The 18,307-nt window shown below is 60.6% G+C and overlaps 2 protein-coding genes across 7 annotated transcripts; both read left to right on the top strand.

The window, feature by feature from the left end:
* Positions 1–6: 6 nt before the first annotated feature.
* On the top strand, positions 7–5,243 carry Epn3 (epsin 3). 4 transcript variants are annotated; one of them, XM_010620161.2, is made up of 10 exons: positions 36–91; positions 169–536; positions 925–1,043; positions 1,794–1,874; positions 2,074–2,196; positions 3,005–3,092; positions 3,474–3,743; positions 3,916–4,032; positions 4,142–4,378; positions 4,486–5,243. In XM_010620161.2, the coding sequence occupies exons 2-10, from the start codon at positions 191–193 to the stop codon at positions 4,806–4,808; spliced, it is 1,704 nt and encodes a 567-aa protein (XP_010618463.1). In that variant the 5' UTR covers positions 36–91; positions 169–190; the 3' UTR covers positions 4,809–5,243. The 4 variants fall into 4 exon arrangements, with proteins under 4 accessions (XP_010618459.1, XP_010618461.1, XP_010618462.1 ...); XM_010620157.2 differs by having other exon boundaries at positions 7–536; XM_010620159.2 differs by lacking the exon at positions 1,794–1,874 and having other exon boundaries at positions 7–536.
* A 2,332-nt stretch (positions 5,244–7,575) lies between these two features.
* Spata20 (spermatogenesis associated 20) lies at positions 7,576–15,135 on the top strand. 3 transcript variants are annotated; one of them, XM_010620156.2, is made up of 16 exons: positions 7,576–7,708; positions 8,723–8,890; positions 8,981–9,045; positions 9,155–9,309; positions 9,388–9,531; positions 9,643–9,844; positions 10,283–10,413; positions 10,511–10,615; positions 10,770–10,844; positions 10,936–11,145; positions 11,229–11,421; positions 11,847–12,015; positions 12,173–12,384; positions 13,791–13,990; positions 14,614–14,694; positions 14,795–15,135. In XM_010620156.2, the coding sequence occupies exons 1-16, from the start codon at positions 7,638–7,640 to the stop codon at positions 14,963–14,965; spliced, it is 2,352 nt and encodes a 783-aa protein (XP_010618458.1). In that variant the 5' UTR covers positions 7,576–7,637; the 3' UTR covers positions 14,966–15,135. The 3 variants fall into 3 exon arrangements, with proteins under 3 accessions (XP_010618458.1, XP_010618457.1, XP_010618456.1); XM_010620155.2 differs by lacking the exon at positions 7,576–7,708 and adding an exon at positions 8,082–8,616 and having other exon boundaries at positions 8,729–8,890; XM_010620154.2 differs by lacking the exon at positions 7,576–7,708 and adding an exon at positions 8,082–8,616.
* The last annotated feature ends 3,172 nt before the right edge of the window (positions 15,136–18,307 follow it).

Raw genomic sequence — 18,307 nt, 5'->3', positions numbered from 1 at the left:
GCCCACCTCCCGGTCCCCAGCCATGACGACGTCGGCGCTGCGCCGCCAGGTGAAGAACCTCGTGCACAACTACTCAGAGGCGGAGATCAAGGTGCGAGAGGCCACCAGCAATGACCCCTGGGGCCCGCCCAGCTCGCTCATGGCTGAGATCGCCGACCTGACTTTCAGCACGGTGGCCTTCGCCGAGGTCATGGGCATGCTGTGGCGGCGGCTCAACGACAGCGGCAAGAACTGGCGGCACGTGTACAAGGCGCTCACGCTGCTGGACTGCCTGCTCAAGACGGGCTCGGAGCGCGTGGCCCGCCAGTGCCGCGAGAACCTCTACACCATCCAGACGCTCAAGGACTTCCAGTACATCGACCGCGACGGCAAGGACCAGGGCGTCAACGTGCGTGAGAAGGTCAAGCAGGTCATGGCCCTGCTCAGAGACGAGGAGCAGCTGCGGCAGGAGCGCGCGCACGCCTTCAAGACGAGGGCGCGCATGGCGCTGGAGGGCGTGGGTGGCGGCACAAGAGGCTCCCCTTCTTCGTGCACCTGTGAGTGAGCCCCCCACCCGGGTGTGGCTGGGCCGGGGAGGGGACCCGAGGGCCAGGCCTGGCTTTGTGGTTCAGAGTTCTGAGGACCCCGGGGCACAGTGCCTGGCACACAGCAGGTGCTCTCCAATTAGCCACAGGGCAATGTCACCCTGTACATGTCATCGTGCCAGCTTGCTGTTGTTTACTGATTTCTCGCACGGGGTCTGGCTGTGTAGTTCAGGTTGGCTCTGAACTCACTGTGTAGCCCAGGCTGGCCGTGAACTTGCGGGGAATCCTCCTGCCTCAGCCTTCTGAGTGCTGGGATCTCCCCCTCAGCCCCCTGGCAGGCAGAGGGTTATGGGGGCCGAGGGGACAGGTGTGGTTGCAGTAGCCACAATGCTTGTTGCAGCTGCTGCCTCATCCCCCCGCTATGCCTCGGACCTGGAGCAGGCAAGGCCCCAGACATCAGGAGAAGAGGAGCTGCAGCTGCAGCTGGCGCTGGCCATGAGCCGCGAGGAGGCTGAGAAGGTGAGGCCCCCGCCCGCTCCCAGGGACAGCACAGGGCCTGTGTGTGTCCTGGGTCTGTCCTGGTGCTGTTGCTGGGCCAACAAAGGGCCGTGTGTGCTTGGGGTCCACAGTGTGGCCTGCCACCTCCGCCTCGTGTGGAAGGGCTAGGTGCGGTTGGATACATTTCTAGGCAATATGGGGATACTGTGCCCCCAAGCTGTCCTGTTAGGACTCCTGACTGCTACTATTTCTTAACCATCTTCCCTTCCTCTGCCTCCTCCTCTTCTTCCTCTTCCTCCTTCTTTTTCTTCTTTTCCCTATTTTTCTTTCAGTACTAGAGATTGACCCCAGGGCCTTTGCACTGAGTGACATCCTTGGCCCTTTTTTGAGACAAGGTCTCGCTGTATCTTCCAGGCTGGGCTCCAATTTGCAATCCTCCTGCCTCAGCCTCCCAGATTGCTGGGATCACAGGCACACACCCCTATGCTAGGCTTGATACCATCTTCTTTGCCTCAACCTCTGTGGGTCCGGGCAGACAGGGCCGCATGCAGCAGGGCCTCCCATGGCAGCCCTGGGCAAGCTCTCAGGGCACAGGGTCGGGGGAGGATCAGCTTCCTGACCCTTTGGCTGCATCTCGGAAAGCGGGGAGGGGCATGCCCCCACTGCCCACCCCACACCGCCTTTCTCTCCGTCCCTGTCTCTGGCAGGGCTCTGCTGGCCCAGGGCTGGCAAAGGCCCAGGCCAAGTTCATCCCTACTTTCCTCCTCGCAGCCGGTCCCCCCAGCCTCCCACAGGGACGAGGACCTGCAGCTGCAGCTGGCCCTGCGCCTGAGCCGGCAGGAGCATGAGAAGGTAGTACAGGGCCAAGCGCCCAGGCACAGGTGCTGGTGGTGGTGCTGCGTGGCTACCGGACGCTAACCGGCTTCTTCTCAGATGCTCTAACCTCAGCGCCGCCCTCCCCTGCTGTCCCTGCCCGCAGCCTGGGCCTGGTCAGGTTCCCCGAGTGCAGCCCAGGCTGGCTCACGGCCCTCCACTTCTGTGCCTTCTGCAGGAGGTGCAGTCCTGGAGAGGAGAGGACTCCCCGGTGGCCAGTGGTCCACGGGCCTCTGCTTGCCATCGGAGGGACAGAGATCCAGGGAGAGAGGAGAGAAAAGAGAAGCCGAAAACCGGCCAGGTAGGGAGCGGAAGGTGTGCGGGCCAGCAGGCCTGGGAGGCGAGGGAGCTGCGTTTGTGAAGTGTGCGCAACTGTCTATTAATGGAAACGGGGTGGAGACTCACTGTAGCAGCCCAAGTCCCCAAGCTGCGCGGGCTGGTGCCTGAGCTGACAGCAAAGCAGGAGGCAGTGACAGAATCCTGGTCGAGACCCTGGATGGGCTGCCACTTTCCAACTGGGGACACATCACTGACCTGGCCTCAGTTTCTCCTTCTGCACAGTGGGCATCTGGGGGCAGTTCCAGCTGTGATGGCCTGGATTATGGTAGACCGGATAGAGACTAAGGCTGGGCTTAGAGACACGGTGCTGAAAACATCGCGGGCACCCCAGCAAGACCACCCTGCCAGGCTCTGTCCCCTTACTGCTCGTGTCCATTGTGGCCAAGTTCTTGGACACCCATCCAGGCAGGAAGGATCGCTGTACAACCTCCATCTTTGTCCTTTCTGCTGGCCTGGGTTCGAGTCCCGCTCGGCACCTCCCTGGCTGAGCAGCTTCAGGCAAATCCCTGTTGTCTCTGGGCTTCACGGGCTCAGCTCTGAGTAGGTTAGCACCTGCCCTCCCTGCCTGCGGGATTCTTCGGAGAATTGGGACCTCGGTAGATGAGGAGGCCTTTTATGGAGTGGGAGCGCGGTGGAGAGGAAGAGGGTCACGAAGGGATGTCTGTGGGAGGAAGAAAGGCGGGAAGCCGCTGCAGTGGGCGGGCAGGTCAGGGCCTGCCTCCCTCTGGGCCCACCTGCCTCTCTCCCAAGGCTGCCTTTGCCCTCTGCAGCCCTCCATCCTGGACTTGGCCGACATCTGTGTTCCCACCCCGGTGCCGCCCTCCACGCGCTGCTCTGCTGACCCGTGGGACATCCCAGGTGGGCACGCAGGTTGGCGACAGGCCCCCCGCTGGTCCTGTGAGCCCCTTCCTTCCCAGCTCCCTGCTGGAAGCCTCCTTCCCCTCTAGCAGAGCCATCTCCCTGAGCCTGCACTGCTTCCCGGCCCTCAGCTGAAGAGCCTGGGGCGCAGGGACAGCGGATGTTCTCCTGTCCCCCACACTCGCCCAGCCCAGCCCTGACTGGGAAGGTGGCCACGCTGCCCGGGCTGGGGGGTCCAGGCTCCTGGAGGACCTGCTGAACACGGGCACCAGCTCACTGCGTGGCCCGGTGTCAGGGCCCCAGTCAGAACCCTCACCTCCCTGCTTGGCCCTGGACAAGAGGGGCGGGCGTCTGGGTCACATTTATGTCCTTCTGTTCCAGGTCTCAGGCCGAGCACAGAGCCCAGTGGCTCCTCCTGGGGGCCTTCTGCAGACCCCTGGTCTCCGGTCCCCTCGGGAAACATGCTGTCCCGAAGCCAGCCTTGGGACTTGCTTCCTACACTCTCTTCCTCGGAGCCTTGGGGCAGGACCCCAGTGCTGCCTGCCCGACCCCGCGTCACAGACCCCTGGGCACCAGACTCTCCTCACCACCCACTCTCCAGCTTGGGGGCCGACCCTTGGGGGGCCTCCACGGAGCCCTTTGACACACCTGGTAAGTGGAGGCAGAGGGCGTGTGAGAGGCTGGGGACTTCTGGGTCCGCTCCCCCCAGCTCTGCAAGGGCAGAAGCTGCTGTGTTTAGGGGGCCATGGCCCTGGTGGCGACGGTGGGGGGCAGTCAGACCAATGCCTGCCCTACTTGAAGCTCTTCCTCGCTCCTCTGCTAGCTGTAGGTGGTGTCTCAACCTTCGACCCCTTTGCCAAAACCCCAGAACCCACAGAGACCAAGGCAGAGCTGCAGGGTGCCCAGGCCATGTCCTCTGGGAAGCCCAGCAGCCCCATGGGTGAGCAGAAGGATCGCTGAGGTTCTGGGAGTGGGGACCCCGGCCAGCCTCTGTCCTTTGCTCAGTGGCCAGACACCCCCACTGATGAGCTCTGTGTTGTCACTAACAGATCTGGACCCGTTCGGAGAGCCCAGCCCCAGTTCCAAGCAGAATGGCACAAAGGAGCCCGATGCCTTCAGTCTGGGGGTTCTGGGGGAAGTGCTCTCACCTGCGCCCCACAGTACGGAGGCCCATGCCCGCCGCACCCCAGAGTCCTTCCTGGGCCCCTCGGCCTCTTCCCTGGTCAACCTTGATTCGCTGATCAAGGTACCACAGGCTGCAAAAACCCGGAACCCCTTCCTGACAGGTAGGCACCCCTAGTCCCTGGGGACCTGGCATCCTGCTCTCTCTGTGGTCCTGTCTGAGCCCTAGAATTTGACTCTCTCCCCTCATTTTACCCTCAACCCCTCACAGGTCTCAGCGCTCCATCCTCCACCAACCCATTTGGTGCAGGCGAGCAGGTTGCACCCACCCTGAACCAGATGCGCACCGGATCGCCTGTGCCCATCATACCCATGGGGGTGTCCCTGGGCTCCATGACCTACAGCGCCTCCTTGCCCCTCCCGCTTAGCAGCGTCCCGGTGGGCAGGACCCTCCCTGCCTCGGCCAGTGCCTTCCCACAGGCTGGTGCCTATAACCCACTGGCCCCGAGCCTGCCGCCGCCTCTGCTGCCCACGTCCAGCTTGGCTGGGTCGCTGCAGGAGTCCCGGCAGATGGACACCAACCCCTTCCTCTGATTGACTCGATGGCGACAACAAGGAGCCCCCCTCTTCCGGCCTGGGCAGTGCTTGTAAAGATTGAGCACTGATTGGACTTCTTGGACTGCAGAGAGCTCCTGAAGTTAGAGATGAACCTCCTTCGCCGGAGCTGAGACCACACCCCCACAATAAAGACTGGAACCCAGGTCCTCAGCTCTTACCAAGTGGACTTTTTGCCCGCTGTGGCAGCTAGGTCAGGACCACAGCACAGATCACCCGCTGCAGAGGAAGTGATTCCTCCACAATCTGGAGTGCACAGATACTCCCATTTTCCTTACAGCGCCACCTCTACTCCTCTCAGCCTGGCGCCTCTGCTTCCAGATGCTCCTGGGCTGTTGGGCATTGGGGTAGTCAACAGCCAAGGGCAGCAGGCACTTGTTTTATGTATTGCACACTCATTAGTAGGCTAAGCACTTTAGGCAGAAAACTGTTTCATCATGGCACTGAAGTAGATAATCCCATTGCTTCCATTTAACACCGGCCACAGAATTTGTTGCATTCAGTGCAGAATGAAAACACAGGGCTCCATGCTCAAAATTGGGTTAATTATATATATATATATATTTTTTTTTTTTTAAGTTTTTTTTAAGTTTTTTTGAAACAAGGTTTCACCTTGTAGTTTAGGCTGGTCTTGATCTATGTAGCCCAGTCTGGCCTCTGACTTGCAGGGATCCTCCTGCCTCAGTGTCCTAAATGCTGACATTACAGGTGTGTGTCACTATGCCCAGCCCTAAGAATTTCAAAACAAGGAAGCTGAACATCAGTCCATGCTCTTAGTGCATAGATAGCCCTTCCCAGGGTAATTGCCCTGGTTTCTGGCTTACGACTGCCACTACTTCCATTTTATAGAAGAGGTTGAGGGACGTGCTATAAGTCACAAAACTAGAGGGAGCTGTGGGGCTGGGATTCAGAGTCAGGAAGTCTGGAGCTTCCAGGCTGAGCCCACGTTTAATTTAGCAAATACTGATAGACTGCTATGGATAAAGTAGTGGGTTGGGAGCGGTGCCGGAACTGAACCCACAAATCTTAGGAGCTCAGTGGACGCAGGACACAGGGGCAGGGTGCATAGCTGCAGCACAAGACAGAGCCAGGAGCTCTCCTGCCCCTTTGTTTTGAATCCAGTGAGCTCCCTGCCACCTTTGCCGGTAGCCATTGCAGCGAGACTGCCCCTTTCTGGGGCTTAGGCAGAGCTTAGGAAGGCAAAGGCAGGTAAGCCTGGTATTCCCTCCATCCCGGGTGCCTCCAGAGTCACCCTCACTTCTAACGATGCCCCCATCACTGGTCACTCATGGGCCCCCGATCTCAGGGACTCGCCCTGCAGACCTGCTGCCCTCTCTACCCTCTTTGGGGGCCAGAAATACCAAAGTTGGTGGCTGGGGACACAGTAGCACTCTCTTGCCTGGGGTGGGGTGGGGAAAGGGTCTCACCCACACTGCTGTGGACAGGATCCAGAGCACTTCCGTAGGAGTCAGACCCAAGGGCTGAAAATTGCTCTGCGGTTAAACTGGATGATAATAACTGCTTTGTAATAAAAAGTGGTTATTCTGCTTGACCTCAAGTAAATCACTTCAGCTCTGTGTGTGCGCCTCTGTTTCCTTACATGTCAAGGGGAGTCACGGGGTTACTATGCAGCCAGTGTCCCTTCCGTGGAGCACTCACCCTCCCCAGACACCCTGTCACTCATTCCTGGCTTTGTCAAGTGGTACCCAAGTTCAGTTCACATCTGTCTTCTGCCCTACCTCAAGCCAGAAGGTTCTATCTTCCTTGGTCCCAGACCCAGCTCTCCCTGGGGACTGTTCTGGTCCGTGGTGCTTCCTGATCCCTGCAGCCACTTCCTGTCACCTGTCCTCCTAACTGGGCGGCCTGCACCCTCCCTGCCCCCAGGGCTGCCACACCCCATTCTTGGGATGCTTTCCTCTCGGCTCTGGACTGATTCCACTTACCCAAGAGGATGCCCTGACTACCCTTGACCCCTCACATGCCCTCGCCATGCTCGCCCTGTGAGGCTTGTAATTGCCCCAGATTCCTCCACCCCAAGCAGACTTCCTCTTCCCCATCTGAACCTTACTGCTTCTGGCTGCTGTCTCCCCTCTCATTAAGCACCCACCTTCTCCCCTCCAGCCCTGGTGGGACAGTGTCTGCCCTCCTTCCCAGCCACCCTGTCTGGTCTCCCACCAGTGTTCCCTCTGTTGTTGGCGCCAGCCCCAGCTTACTCATCATGTGCCCCAGGACCTTTGTACACACCGTTCCTTCTGCCTGCTATTCCAGCCTTCTTCCACACTCCTTCCACATTCTCTCCCCTCTTCTCGGTCACAAATGTGATTTCCCCTGGGGAGCCTTTCCCCTTGTCTGTCCCTGCCAGCCCCTTGTCCTATGATACCCTCTCACCACACTTGCCAGGGAGTGGTTGAATGCACACTTGTGTGGCTGTCAGAATCAGTGCCTGCAGAGTGCCAGGCAGTGAGCAGATGCACTGTTCCAGGTCGGCTTCCGGGGGTGGTAGGATTTGGGCAGGCAGAGCCAAGCAGTTTGCTCACTTGGGTGGGCCCGGACAAGACCCTGGGCTAGAACCTTATGTTGTAGTTTTAAAGGGAGTAAGAATTGCCCCAAATGAGCCGTGACTGAAATCGAAGGGCCCTGCACCCCAGGCTTTCCTGGAGGGAGTGGGCATCAGATTTCAGGTCCGGACCCAGTCCTCTGGAGCCAGATCCGAATCTCATGCAGCTCCGCTGTTGGCCGCTGGACGGCGCTCATAGACAAGCCACGCAGTCCGGCCCGGAACCCACGGTCCGCCGCCACCTAGAAGCCATGCCGGGAGCGAGGGCCTGGCTGGGCTGCGGCCTCCTGCAACCCCAATGCCCGGCTGGACAGAGTCGTGAGCCGCAGGTAGGATCGGGGTCCACGCTCCCGCACCCCGGTGCTGGCCCGCAGTCCCTGCTCTGGATTGCCCCTGCGTGCCCCACCCCATCCCGAGCCACCCACTCCTGGCCAACCCACTCTTCCAGCCGCAGGTCGCCCGAGCTGTGCTGATAGCACCTCCAGGAAGCCTTCCAGGGACGCAGAGCTGGGCCAACGCCCCTCCCCAGCAGCACCACACCGAGGCCGGTCACAGCGACGCAGTCCCGTGCCATTGCAGGGCCTGCAGCACGGGGGATTGAACCCTGGGCCTTGGCACTGAGCTATGTCCTAGCCCTTTTGAATTTATTTTGAGACATGGTCTCACTGAGTCACTAAATTATCTGGACTGGGCATGACCTTGCAGTCCTCCTGCCTCAGCCTCTCAGAGCGCTGAGATGGCTGTGCTCAGCTGGGCCTGTCGTTCTTTGGGTCTGTTCCAGCACCCCTCTTCCAGAATGAGTAACCTGCTATGGGCGATCTGCTCCCCCCGCCCGCAGTCCTGGTGGTCTGGCTGGGGACCTGGCCCTGCAGGCTGCTTGGCACTTGGGTGTGAGCAGGAAGCGCCTGTGTTTCTTTCCTTCTCGTGGCTCACCATGGTCCAGTCCCAGACCCAAGCCTTCTTGACCCGCCTGGCCACCAGCAGCGTCCCCCTCCCCCAGGCATGCCCAGGACCACCTGGGGAGGGGCCTGGCTGGGCCTCAGAATGGAACCGGAAGCATCATTCTGTCCATTGTGACCCGCTCTGACTTCGGTCACCCTCCCCATGCCAGGTCCAAGAGGTTGGGGGAGACAAACCTGGCAGGAAGCTCCCAATGAGCCACTCTTCCTCATCCCCCTCAAAACACAAGGGGGAGCACAAAGGCCGAGGCCTCCCCCGTGGTTCAGAAAGGTGGGTGGGGCCGGGAGCCGGGGTTCTTGGGGGTGTCTGAGGCTGGGGCAGTGGTCACAGGGGACACAGGGAGCCATCGCCTGCCTGACCCACCCGGCCATGCCAGGGGCAGCTCTTCCCGGGACAAGGACCGCAGCAGCTCCGTGCCCATGCCTGCTGGAGGGAAGGGAAGCCGGACTGGCGGCACAGCCAACACAGCCCAGAAGGTCCCCAACCGCCTGATCAATGAGAAGTCCCCGTACCTCCTGCAGCATGCCTACAACCCTGTGGACTGGTGTGCGCCCTCCCCAAAGCAGCTGGGGGGACAGCCCCTCCTCGACCCCGCGCCCTGACCCTGTGTGATGCCCTGCCTTGCTGGACCTAGGTACCCCTGGGGACAGGAAGCCTTTGACAAGGCCAGGAAAGAAAACAAGCCAATCTTCCTCTCAGGTGACACACCCGCTGCCCTGAGTGGGGAGGCGGGGCGCGGTGGCGGGAGGGGGACAGACAGGTCCTCTGGGTCCCGGCAGGCTGGAGGTCAGGGCCACCTCCTTTCCAGTGGGGTACTCCACCTGCCACTGGTGCCACATGATGGAGGAGGAGACCTTCCAGAACGCGGAGATCGGCCGCCTGCTCAGCGAGGACTTCGTGAGTGTGAAGGTGGACCGCGAGGAGCGGCCGGACGTGGACAAGGTGTACATGACCTTTGTGCAGGTGAGCGCTGCCCACGCTCCAGGACAGAGGCCCCAGTCGGCCCGGCCTAACCCTGGTCCTTCTTCTGGGTCCCCACAGGCCACCAGCAGTGGTGGGGGCTGGCCCATGAACGTGTGGCTCACCCCCAGCCTCCAGCCCTTCGTGGGGGGCACCTACTTCCCCCCTGAGGACGGCCTGACCCGCGTGGGCTTCCGCACGGTGTTGCTGAGAATCCGGGAGCAGGTGGGTGTCAGCCGCTGCCCGGGTGGGGGCAGTGGGGAGGCGCTGTGGCCCTGGCGGTCCCAGCGAGGACAGGGGTCCCCGCCAAGCTGACCTCAGCTCCCCGCCCCGCAGTGGAAGCAGAACAAGAGCACCCTGCTGGAGAGCAGCCAGCGGGTCACCTCGGCCCTGCTGGCCCGCTCTGAGATCAGCATGGGCGACCGCCTGGCGCCACCCTCGGGTGCCACCATGAACAGCCGCTGCTTCCAGCAACTAAACGAGGGTTACGATGAGGAACACGGTGGCTTCGCCGAGGCCCCCAAGTTCCCCACCCCAGGTCAGTGCCCCCTGCCCTCCTGAGTGGCTGTGTCCCTAACCCTTGACCCTGGCCTGGCTCACGTTACTGGTCTTGTCAGTCACTTTCTTCTGTTCCCTGTGGGCTGTTGATTTTATTTTTAAACCCAGCGCCTTCACACTGAGGTACATCCCCAGCCCTTTTAATTTTTCTTTTGAGACAGAGTCTCACTAGGTCGCTAAGTTGCCAGGTTGGGTTCCAACTTGCGATCCTCCTGCCTCGGCCTCCCAGAGTGCTGGGATTGCAGGTGCGCACCACTGCGCTTGGCTCTGGTATTATTCTGCCCTCTTGGGCACCGACTTTGTGACCTCTGGGTTGACCGCGGGCTTTGTGACCCTGGCCTGGCCAGAGGCTGCCCCTGTGGAGAACCTGCGCCCCGGCTCCTGCCCACCCCTCCTCTCATCCCCGTGTTCTTGTCAGTGATCTTGAGCTTCCTGTTCTCCTACTGGCTCGGTCACCGGCTGACCCAGGATGGCTCTCGGGCCCAGCAGATGGCCTTGCACACCCTGAAAATGATGGCCAACGGGGGCATCCGAGACCACGTGGGTCAGGTGAGCGGAGGTTGTGCAGCCCGGGGGTGCCATGGAGGTAGTGCGCTGGGGATAGAAGCTGGGATCAGCCTCCAGCCCCGTGTCCCGCCTGGCGCAGGGCTTTCACCGCTACTCCACCGACCGCCAGTGGCAGGTCCCCCACTTTGAGAAGATGCTCTATGACCAGGCGCAGCTCGCCGTGTCCTACTCACAGGCCTTCCAGGTGACCCTGAGCCCAGCCTGCCCCACAACAGCCCCCATTCCCTCCCGCACACCACTCTCCACGCATCCCTGTCCTACCTTCCTGGGAAAAAGTCACCCCCACGTACCTGGGCCACCCTGTGACCTCTGTTTACAGCCTCCTCCCCCAACCCCAGATCTCTGGAGATGAGTTCTACTCCGACGTTGCCAAAGGCACCCTGCAGTACGTGAGCCGGAGCCTGAGCCACCGGGTGTGTGTCCACCAAGCAGGCAGGGCCAGCTGCGGCAGGGCTGGGCCTCCCCTGCCCTTGGGTCTGGGGCCTGACAACTGTCCCCCCACAGTCTGGTGGCTTCTACAGTGCAGAGGATGCAGACTCGGCCCCAGAGCGGGGCGCACGGCCCAGGGAAGGTGCCTTCTACGTGTGGACGGTCAAGGAGGTCCAGCACCTCCTCCCCGAGCCTGTGGCGGGTGCTTCAGAGCCGCTGACCTCGGGCCAGCTCCTCACCAAGCACTATGGGCTCACGGAGGCCGGCAACATCAGCCTCTGTCAGGTGAGGGGGGCCTGGGGATGCAGGAGGGGACTGGGGGCCACTGGCCACAGTGTGGGCTCCTTGGACAAGGCCGTTGTCCTCAGGACCCTCCGGGGGAGCTGCAGGGCCAGAATGTGCTGACCGTCCGCTACTCACTGGAGCTGACTGCTGCCCGCTTTGGCCTGGATGTTGAGGCTGTGCAGGGCCTACTCACCTCGGGGCTGGACAAACTCTTCCAGGTGCGGAAGCAGCGGCCGAAGCCGCACCTGGACAGCAAGATGCTGGCCGCCTGGAACGGTGAGGCAGCCCTGGCTGTGGCCTTTCCTGTGGGTAGAATTCCCCTTCACCACACTCTGCCTGTCTGTTGGGCTAAATGTGGATTTTTTTCTTTTTTAGGTTTAGTATCCTTAATTTAATTTATTAATAATTATTATCATCATCATTTTGAAAGGACCTCACAATGTAGTTCAGGCTGGCCTGGAACTCACAGCAACCCTCCTGCCTCAGCTTCCCCAGTGCCTGGATTACAGGCGTGCGCCACAATGCCGGCCATCATCCTTAATTTACAAACGAACAGATTGAGTCTAGAGTCAAAGTAACCTGCCCAAGGTCACGAAGGGCGCTGCCTGGTGCAGGAGCCCAGGATCCAGAAGGTGGGGCGGGGCGGGTGTCCCTGAAGGGCCCTGGCCACTTGTCACCCACCTGTCCTTTCCTCCCTCCAGGACTGATAGTTTCTGGCTACGCTGTGACTGGGGCTGTCCTGGGCATAGACAGGCTGGTCAGTTGTGCCACCAATGGTGCCAAATTCCTCAAGAGGCACATGTTTGACGTGGCCACTGGCCGCCTGAAGAGGACCTGCTACGCTGGCACGGGGGCCACCGTGGAGCACAGGTGGGGGGCTGGGCCCCCGAGGCCGCTTGTCCTAGCGCGTCCCCAGCATGCACTGGGCTGCGTGTCCATAGTAGAGCTTAACCTTGCTGGGCTCGCCGGGGCTGTGGGAGAGGTGGTTTCCGGGTCCCATCCTGTCCCCTCTCGCCCGCGCCCCCAGCACCCCGCCTCGTTGGGGCTTCCTGGAGGACTACGCCTTCGTGGTGCGCGGCCTGCTGGACCTGTACGAGGCCTCGCAGGAGAGCGCGTGGCTGGAGTGGGCCCTACGGCTGCAGGACACGCAGGACAGTCTCTTCTGGGACTCCCAGGGCGGTGGCTACTTCTGCAGCGAGGCGGAGCTGGGGGCCGGCCTGCCCCTGCGGGTGAAGGACGGTCGGTGTGGGCGGGGCCGCTGCGGTCCTGGGCTGGGCGGGGCTTGGCTTCCAGAGGAGGCGTGAGTGCTACCTGGTGGTGACATTGGGTACCTGTGTGGCTCTGGGGATCTCCTGAGGCTGCTAAGCCTGTTTCTTCTGGTACACACCGGAGCTAAGGGTGGTGCTAGTGGAAGGAGCGATGGAAGATGAATTTAGCCTTCTGCACAGCCAGCGGCCCTCAGGTTTAGTCATGAGGTTCATTCACTTGGTCAGTAATGCTGCAAGTATACACATGCCCCACGTAGTTCCCTTGGGGTGAGGCCCGGAGGAAGTAGGAGTCCTCAGCCAGGTGCCAGGCATGGTAGCATGTGCCTGTAGTCCCAGCAAGAGGCCAAGGCAGGCACGATGGAGGCTACTTTTCAAGCACTGCTTGAGCTACAGGGGGTTCAAGGCCAGGCTGGACTACATATATAGTAAGCTCCTGTTTCAAAAAACCAAAGGGAAAGGCCAAAATAAAATTAAAGGCTGTTGAAAGCCTGGCGTGGTGAGGCACACCTATAATCCTTACTCTAGGAGGCTGAGGCAGGAGGATCACAAGTTCAGGTCTAGCCTGGGCAATTTAGTGAATTAACAAGGCCCTGTCTCAAAATAAAAACTAAAAAAGGGCTGGGGAATGTAGCTAAATGTGAAGCCCCTAGGTTCAATCCCCAGTACCTCAAGAAAAAGAAAAGTCATGAGCCTGCTGCTCATCACCCCTGTTTTGTCTGTTAACATCGCCTCAGAGAGCAGGACTCACTTTTTTTTTTTTTTTTTGTACCAGGAATTGAATTTAGGACCTTGCACTTGTGAGGCAGGCACGGAGCCACTGAGCTAAATCCCCAGCCCGAGGACTCACTTTTTAGCACCTCAAAGAAGGGTCTTCTGTCACGCTGTCCTCAGTGTCTAGGACAGTCCTGGCTCACTGATTGTTGGCTGAATGATGGAAAGGCCCTGGAGAGAAGCTCAGTTAAGCCTGTGACAAATGTCATTTAACCCAGGCCCCCAGAACCGTGTGTCACTGACGAGCTGGGGAGGCGACAGCAGAGGCCCAAGGGGCAGGCTGTGCCCCGGAGGAGGGGCTGGTGGGCGCTGAGGCTGGCGCTGAGCAGCTGCTACTCGCCCTGGCTCGAGTGTCTCGGGTCACTCTGACCCGTGGTGGAGAAAGGACAGGGCAGGGAGCCGGGGGGACCCGTGAGGAGGCCGTCTGTGCAAGTGTTCAGTCCAGGCTGGGCTGGGGTCTGCTGTTCTGGTCCCTGGCTGGTGGATTGGGAGTTCGGAGGAGAGATGGGAGGGAAGGTGCCACCCGGCCAGGGAGGAGTGAGTCGTCTTCCTTCCTGAGACCTGGGCGCCCTCCCTCGCTGACCCTCGCTACCCCCTGCCCTGCAGACCAGGATGGCTCGGAGCCCAGCGCCAACTCGGTGGCGGCCCACAACTTGCTGCGGCTGCACGGCTTCACCGGCCACAAGGACTGGCGGGACAAGTGCGCGCGCCTGCTCACCGCCTTCTCCGAGCGCATGCGCCGCGTGCCCGTGGCTCTGCCCGAGATGGTCCGGGCCCTCTCTGCCCACCAGCAGGGCCTCAAGCAGGTAGGAGGGGTGCAGGGGCTGGCTCCGGGATGTCCCCGTCCAGGCCTGTGGTGTGCAGGTGCGGGGAGGGGGGCGGCCCGTGGGAGGTGGCATCTGAGCAGGCTCGTGCCCGCCTGAGCGCTGGCCCTGGCTGTCACGTGCAGGGGGGAGGAGGCAGTGGCTAAATATGGGTCCCGCTCCCCCATACGGCTCTGTTATCACCCTGATCGTTTCTGTCCCATGTGCGGAAACCCGCGGTGTCGGGTGTGTGAATCTGCCTTTCTGGGCGAGTGCGGCGAGTCTGCCCGCCACACGCGTGCCGGCTTCAGGCCTGCCCGCTCACATGTGTCTGCCTCTGTGCATGCGTGTGCACAGGATACCTGTGCGGGGCCCGCTGTGACTGCTCTGTGTCACACGTCTTGCGGTGGATCAGGTCTCCTGGGTGTGTGTCCCCCACAGTCATGTCTCCACGCAGTGCGCACGCGTGTGGTCCCGTGAGAGTGCGTGCATGTTTCTGCTTGCCATGCGTTACATCCGATGTGGCCGTGCCTCCTTAGGGACACGGGGCAGGGGTGCAGAGATGATGGGGAAGCCCGGTAGGTTCCCTCCTCCTGTGACCCTGAGTGCCCTTTCTGTCCCGCCAGATTGTGGTCTGCGGAGACGCCCAGGCCAAGGACACCAAGGCTTTGCTGCAGTGCGTGCACTCCCTCTACATCCCCAACAAGGTGCCTGACCCCGCCGTCCCCTCTGCATCTCCAGGCCCTGTTCCTCCCCAGTGTCCCAGCGCCCTCCTGCAGGTGACCACCTCTGCTGTGCCTCACCTAGGTGCTGATTCTGGCTGACGGGGACCCTTCAAGCTTCCTGTCCCGCCAGCTGCCCTTCCTGAGCACGTTGCGGCGGCTGGAAGACCGGGCCACCGCCTACGTGTACGAGAACCAGGCCTGCTCCATGCCCATCACGGAGCCCTGTGAGCTGCGGAAACTGCTCCTGCAGTGACTGCCACCCCCAGGGCTGGGGCGGAAGGCCAGGCTTCTTGGCAGACTCAGGCCCTGCAGGGCCAAGTGGAACCTGCGGCCGTCCCCGGCCACCCCACCACCAGGCGACCTTGGCCCTCCTCTCTGCTCCCCACAGGCACCCACGTGGCCTGGAATAAAGCTGAGTGTCCCGTGGAGACTCGGGCTGTTGGCTTCATTTGTGAGGGAACCTGCAGCCTGGGCCCTTTTCTCTGAGAGCCCCAGCTGGCCCTGTCCTCTCCCTCCCCCTCCTGAGATTCCAGAGGTCACTGAGCTGCTCCTGCTCCTATCCATGACCACCATGCTGAATGAAACCGCGATCAGAGAACTAAAGCCAAGAGCAGGGACTGGGCTGGGGATGGGTGTACTGGGCCAGGAGGGAAAGCTGAGTCCTTGTCCTGAGAAGAGGACCTGTCTTCCCCTCCTCCCCCTCCCTGAATCTTTGAACCCAGGCCCTTCAAGTGGGTCTGGGACCTGTGATCCCCTTGCATCAGCCTCTCAGAGGGCTGAGACTGCAGACTTGCACACCCTGCCCAGCTCCCATCGTCTTGCTGGGGCTGGGGAAGGGCCTGGGATGCGGTATACGAGTGCCCGTATCTCACAGATTGGCCACTTTTGCGTGTGCCCTGGTGCACTGTGCGTCATCAGGATGAAGGTATTTCTTTTTTTTCTTTTGGTACCGGGGATTGAACTCTGGTCCTTCCGCTTGCAAGGCAGGCCACCAAACCACTGAGCTAAATCCCTGGCCCAGGATGAAGGTATTTCTTTTGGGGAACCCCCTCTCCCCAGCACTGAGCCTCGCCAGGAGGGAGGCAGGGACACTGCAGGAAGCTCCACTGTTCACCCACCCCCGCTTGCTCTAAAACCTGTCTGGTGCCAGAGAGAGCTTGCTTTTGTTTGGGGCATGTATTGGATATCGAGTCTTTCTGCAAATCTATCTCAGCCCTTCCTGCTGCAGAGAAAGCGGGTGTCTCCCTGGGCCCTCCCTGTGTCCCCTCCATGTTGGGAGTCGCTCTTGAGTCCCGTCCATGGCATGTGCATCTTTTTGGACTCCAGAAATCCCATCTAGGCAACTGGGAAGAGCAGGTGCAGAGCGATGGGACTAGCAGGTGTGGTGGGGAGCTGCGCCCAGGGCCTCCTTCCAGCCCCCAGAGCCTTCAAGCCCCATAGCTGATAGGAGCTACTCAGGACAAGGGCCTGGAGGGGAGCTGAGCGGGAAAGAGCGGGAGACTATTCCCGGAGCACAGTCACAAAGACACACATGGTCAGTGGGACCCATATCAGCTCTGTCTGGGCAGCCAGCCCTTGGCACAGGCCACCAGCCCATCTGGAGGGGATTAGCGCTCCAGCCAGCGAGGTCGGCTGGCCCCATTTTCATTTGAGCCCACTTGGCCGTGCCAGGGAGTCAGAGGCCGGACGCATGGAGCCTGGCCTGAGGGTGCGGGGAGGGAAGGCTGCCGTGGGTGAGCACAGGTGGCCTTTCTGGCATCCGGGCCCTGGCTCTGAGGAGGCTGGGGAATACGCACAGCCCCCTGCCACCGTCATACCACTGACCTGTGTGAGTGTGGGGCCGAGGACACAGCTTCAGCCTCTACAGAGTTGAGGTCCACAGAGGGTCGGGGTCTGGCCCCAAACCTTCAGCACACCAGGTGCTCTCTGTGGTCCTCCGTACGGTGAAGATCACAAAGGCACCCCTTCCCCAGGAGGTTTAGCACCACCGTGGAGGAGGGTACACTGGTGTCTTCCCTTCACCTGGCCACCTTTCCGTGTCTCTCCCCTCTGGTATCAGGCAGGCACCCCAGAATGAGTTAGCATCTTAGAGGGTTTGTTCACCCGGAAGTGCTTCATTTTACCAGAGGCTGAGGCTGAGCATAAAGCTTGCTGACAGGAGATGTGAAAGTCCCCTGGTGTGCGTGTCCGCTGCAGGACTGTCCCCAGCATCGTGGGCTCAGTTCTGGGAGGGCCTCCTGGTTAGGGCAGCACTCAAGTGTTTTCATCTCTCTCAACCTCAGCTTCATGACCCAAGAAACTGGGGAGCCACCCACCTACGCAGGGCTGTTGGGGTGACCAGAGGATAATGTTGACAAGATCCCTGAGCACAGTATCGCAGATGGGAAGATTCGGCTGCCAGGGAGCCACAGTGAGGAAGAGGGGGAGGTAAAGGCCAGAGGGCGGAGGGGGCTGCAGGGGCTGGCAAAACAGCACGTTTAGGGGTTCCCCTTCAAACCCCGAGGAGCCCTCAGACAATATGTAAGCCTGAACTTCATGGGAAACAGGCCCAACAAAAGGGACTTTCCTGCCCCTCTCTTCTCTCCTTACCTGAGGTTATTCATGCAACAAAAATTTACTAAGCACCTACTATGTACCAAGCACTAAACTAGGTCCTGGTGAGCCAATGGGCGCTGCCCCTGCCTCAGGGTACAATCGGCCTAGAGATGGACACAGCAATTTCTTTACCACAAGCATAAGCTAAGCTTCCGGCCTGGACTAAGTACTGGGAGGATTGTAGGCTTAAAATTTATTTTTTAATTTCTGCTGTACATGTTTGCAGTACATAATTCCATTCACCGTGGGGAGCTGGCACAGGCACACAGCACATCTTCATTCTCTTTACTTCTCCTCTCAGGACAGAGGCTTCATTCTCAGCGCTGTATCCTGGGCACCCTGGTGCTTCATAGACATGGAAACAACACTGGCTGGAAGGAAAGCTGGGCAGAGGAGGGGATTCAGAGCTGAGATCCCAGGGCCGAGGTTCAAGATGGATTCTGGTGTGTCAGCCCCCAAAAGCTGGGTGTCCTCTCAGGATGTCGTAGTTCCCTGGTGCCCAGGTGCATGTCACCCCCAGGCCACCAACCCAGGGAAGCTGCGCTCAGCGCACCTGCGCCTGTCCTCTTTCTCTCACAGGGAGGCCGGGGAGCCGCCGAAGGTGTGGGCCCTGCTGACCGCGGGACCCAGCAAGCTTCCGTGGCCTCATTTCCCCTCTGCAAAGGCTTCCTGTCCAGCAGCTCTGGGGGTTCTGGGCCCTGGGCAGAAGGGCAGGCCGGCCCGCCAGACTGCAGACCCGCGGGAGGCAGGAAGGTGTCAGACGCACGGAGCAAACCATAGAGAGCCCTCCTTCTCCAGAAGATGGCCCCGAGTTCAAGGCAGCTGGGCACTGCGCACTCTCCCGCCTGAGACACAGGCACTTAAGGGAGCTGCTCATTAGCATGAGATGCAAATGATCCCGGCCTCATTTGCACAACTCGGTGCCCGGATTCGGGGAAAGGGCAACCGAGGAAGCGAAGTCGCAGCAGCCGCTCTGCGCCACCGGCGGGGCGGGAGTTGA

This window comes from Fukomys damarensis, unplaced genomic scaffold, assembly GCF_012274545.1.
Source record: "Fukomys damarensis isolate Sample0158 unplaced genomic scaffold, DMR_v1.0_HiC HiC_scaffold_13, whole genome shotgun sequence".
NCBI classification, from domain to species: Eukaryota; Metazoa; Chordata; class Mammalia; order Rodentia; family Bathyergidae; genus Fukomys; species Fukomys damarensis.
The sequence above is the reverse complement of the archived record's forward strand: the minus strand, read 5'-3'. Positions and strand labels throughout refer to the sequence as shown.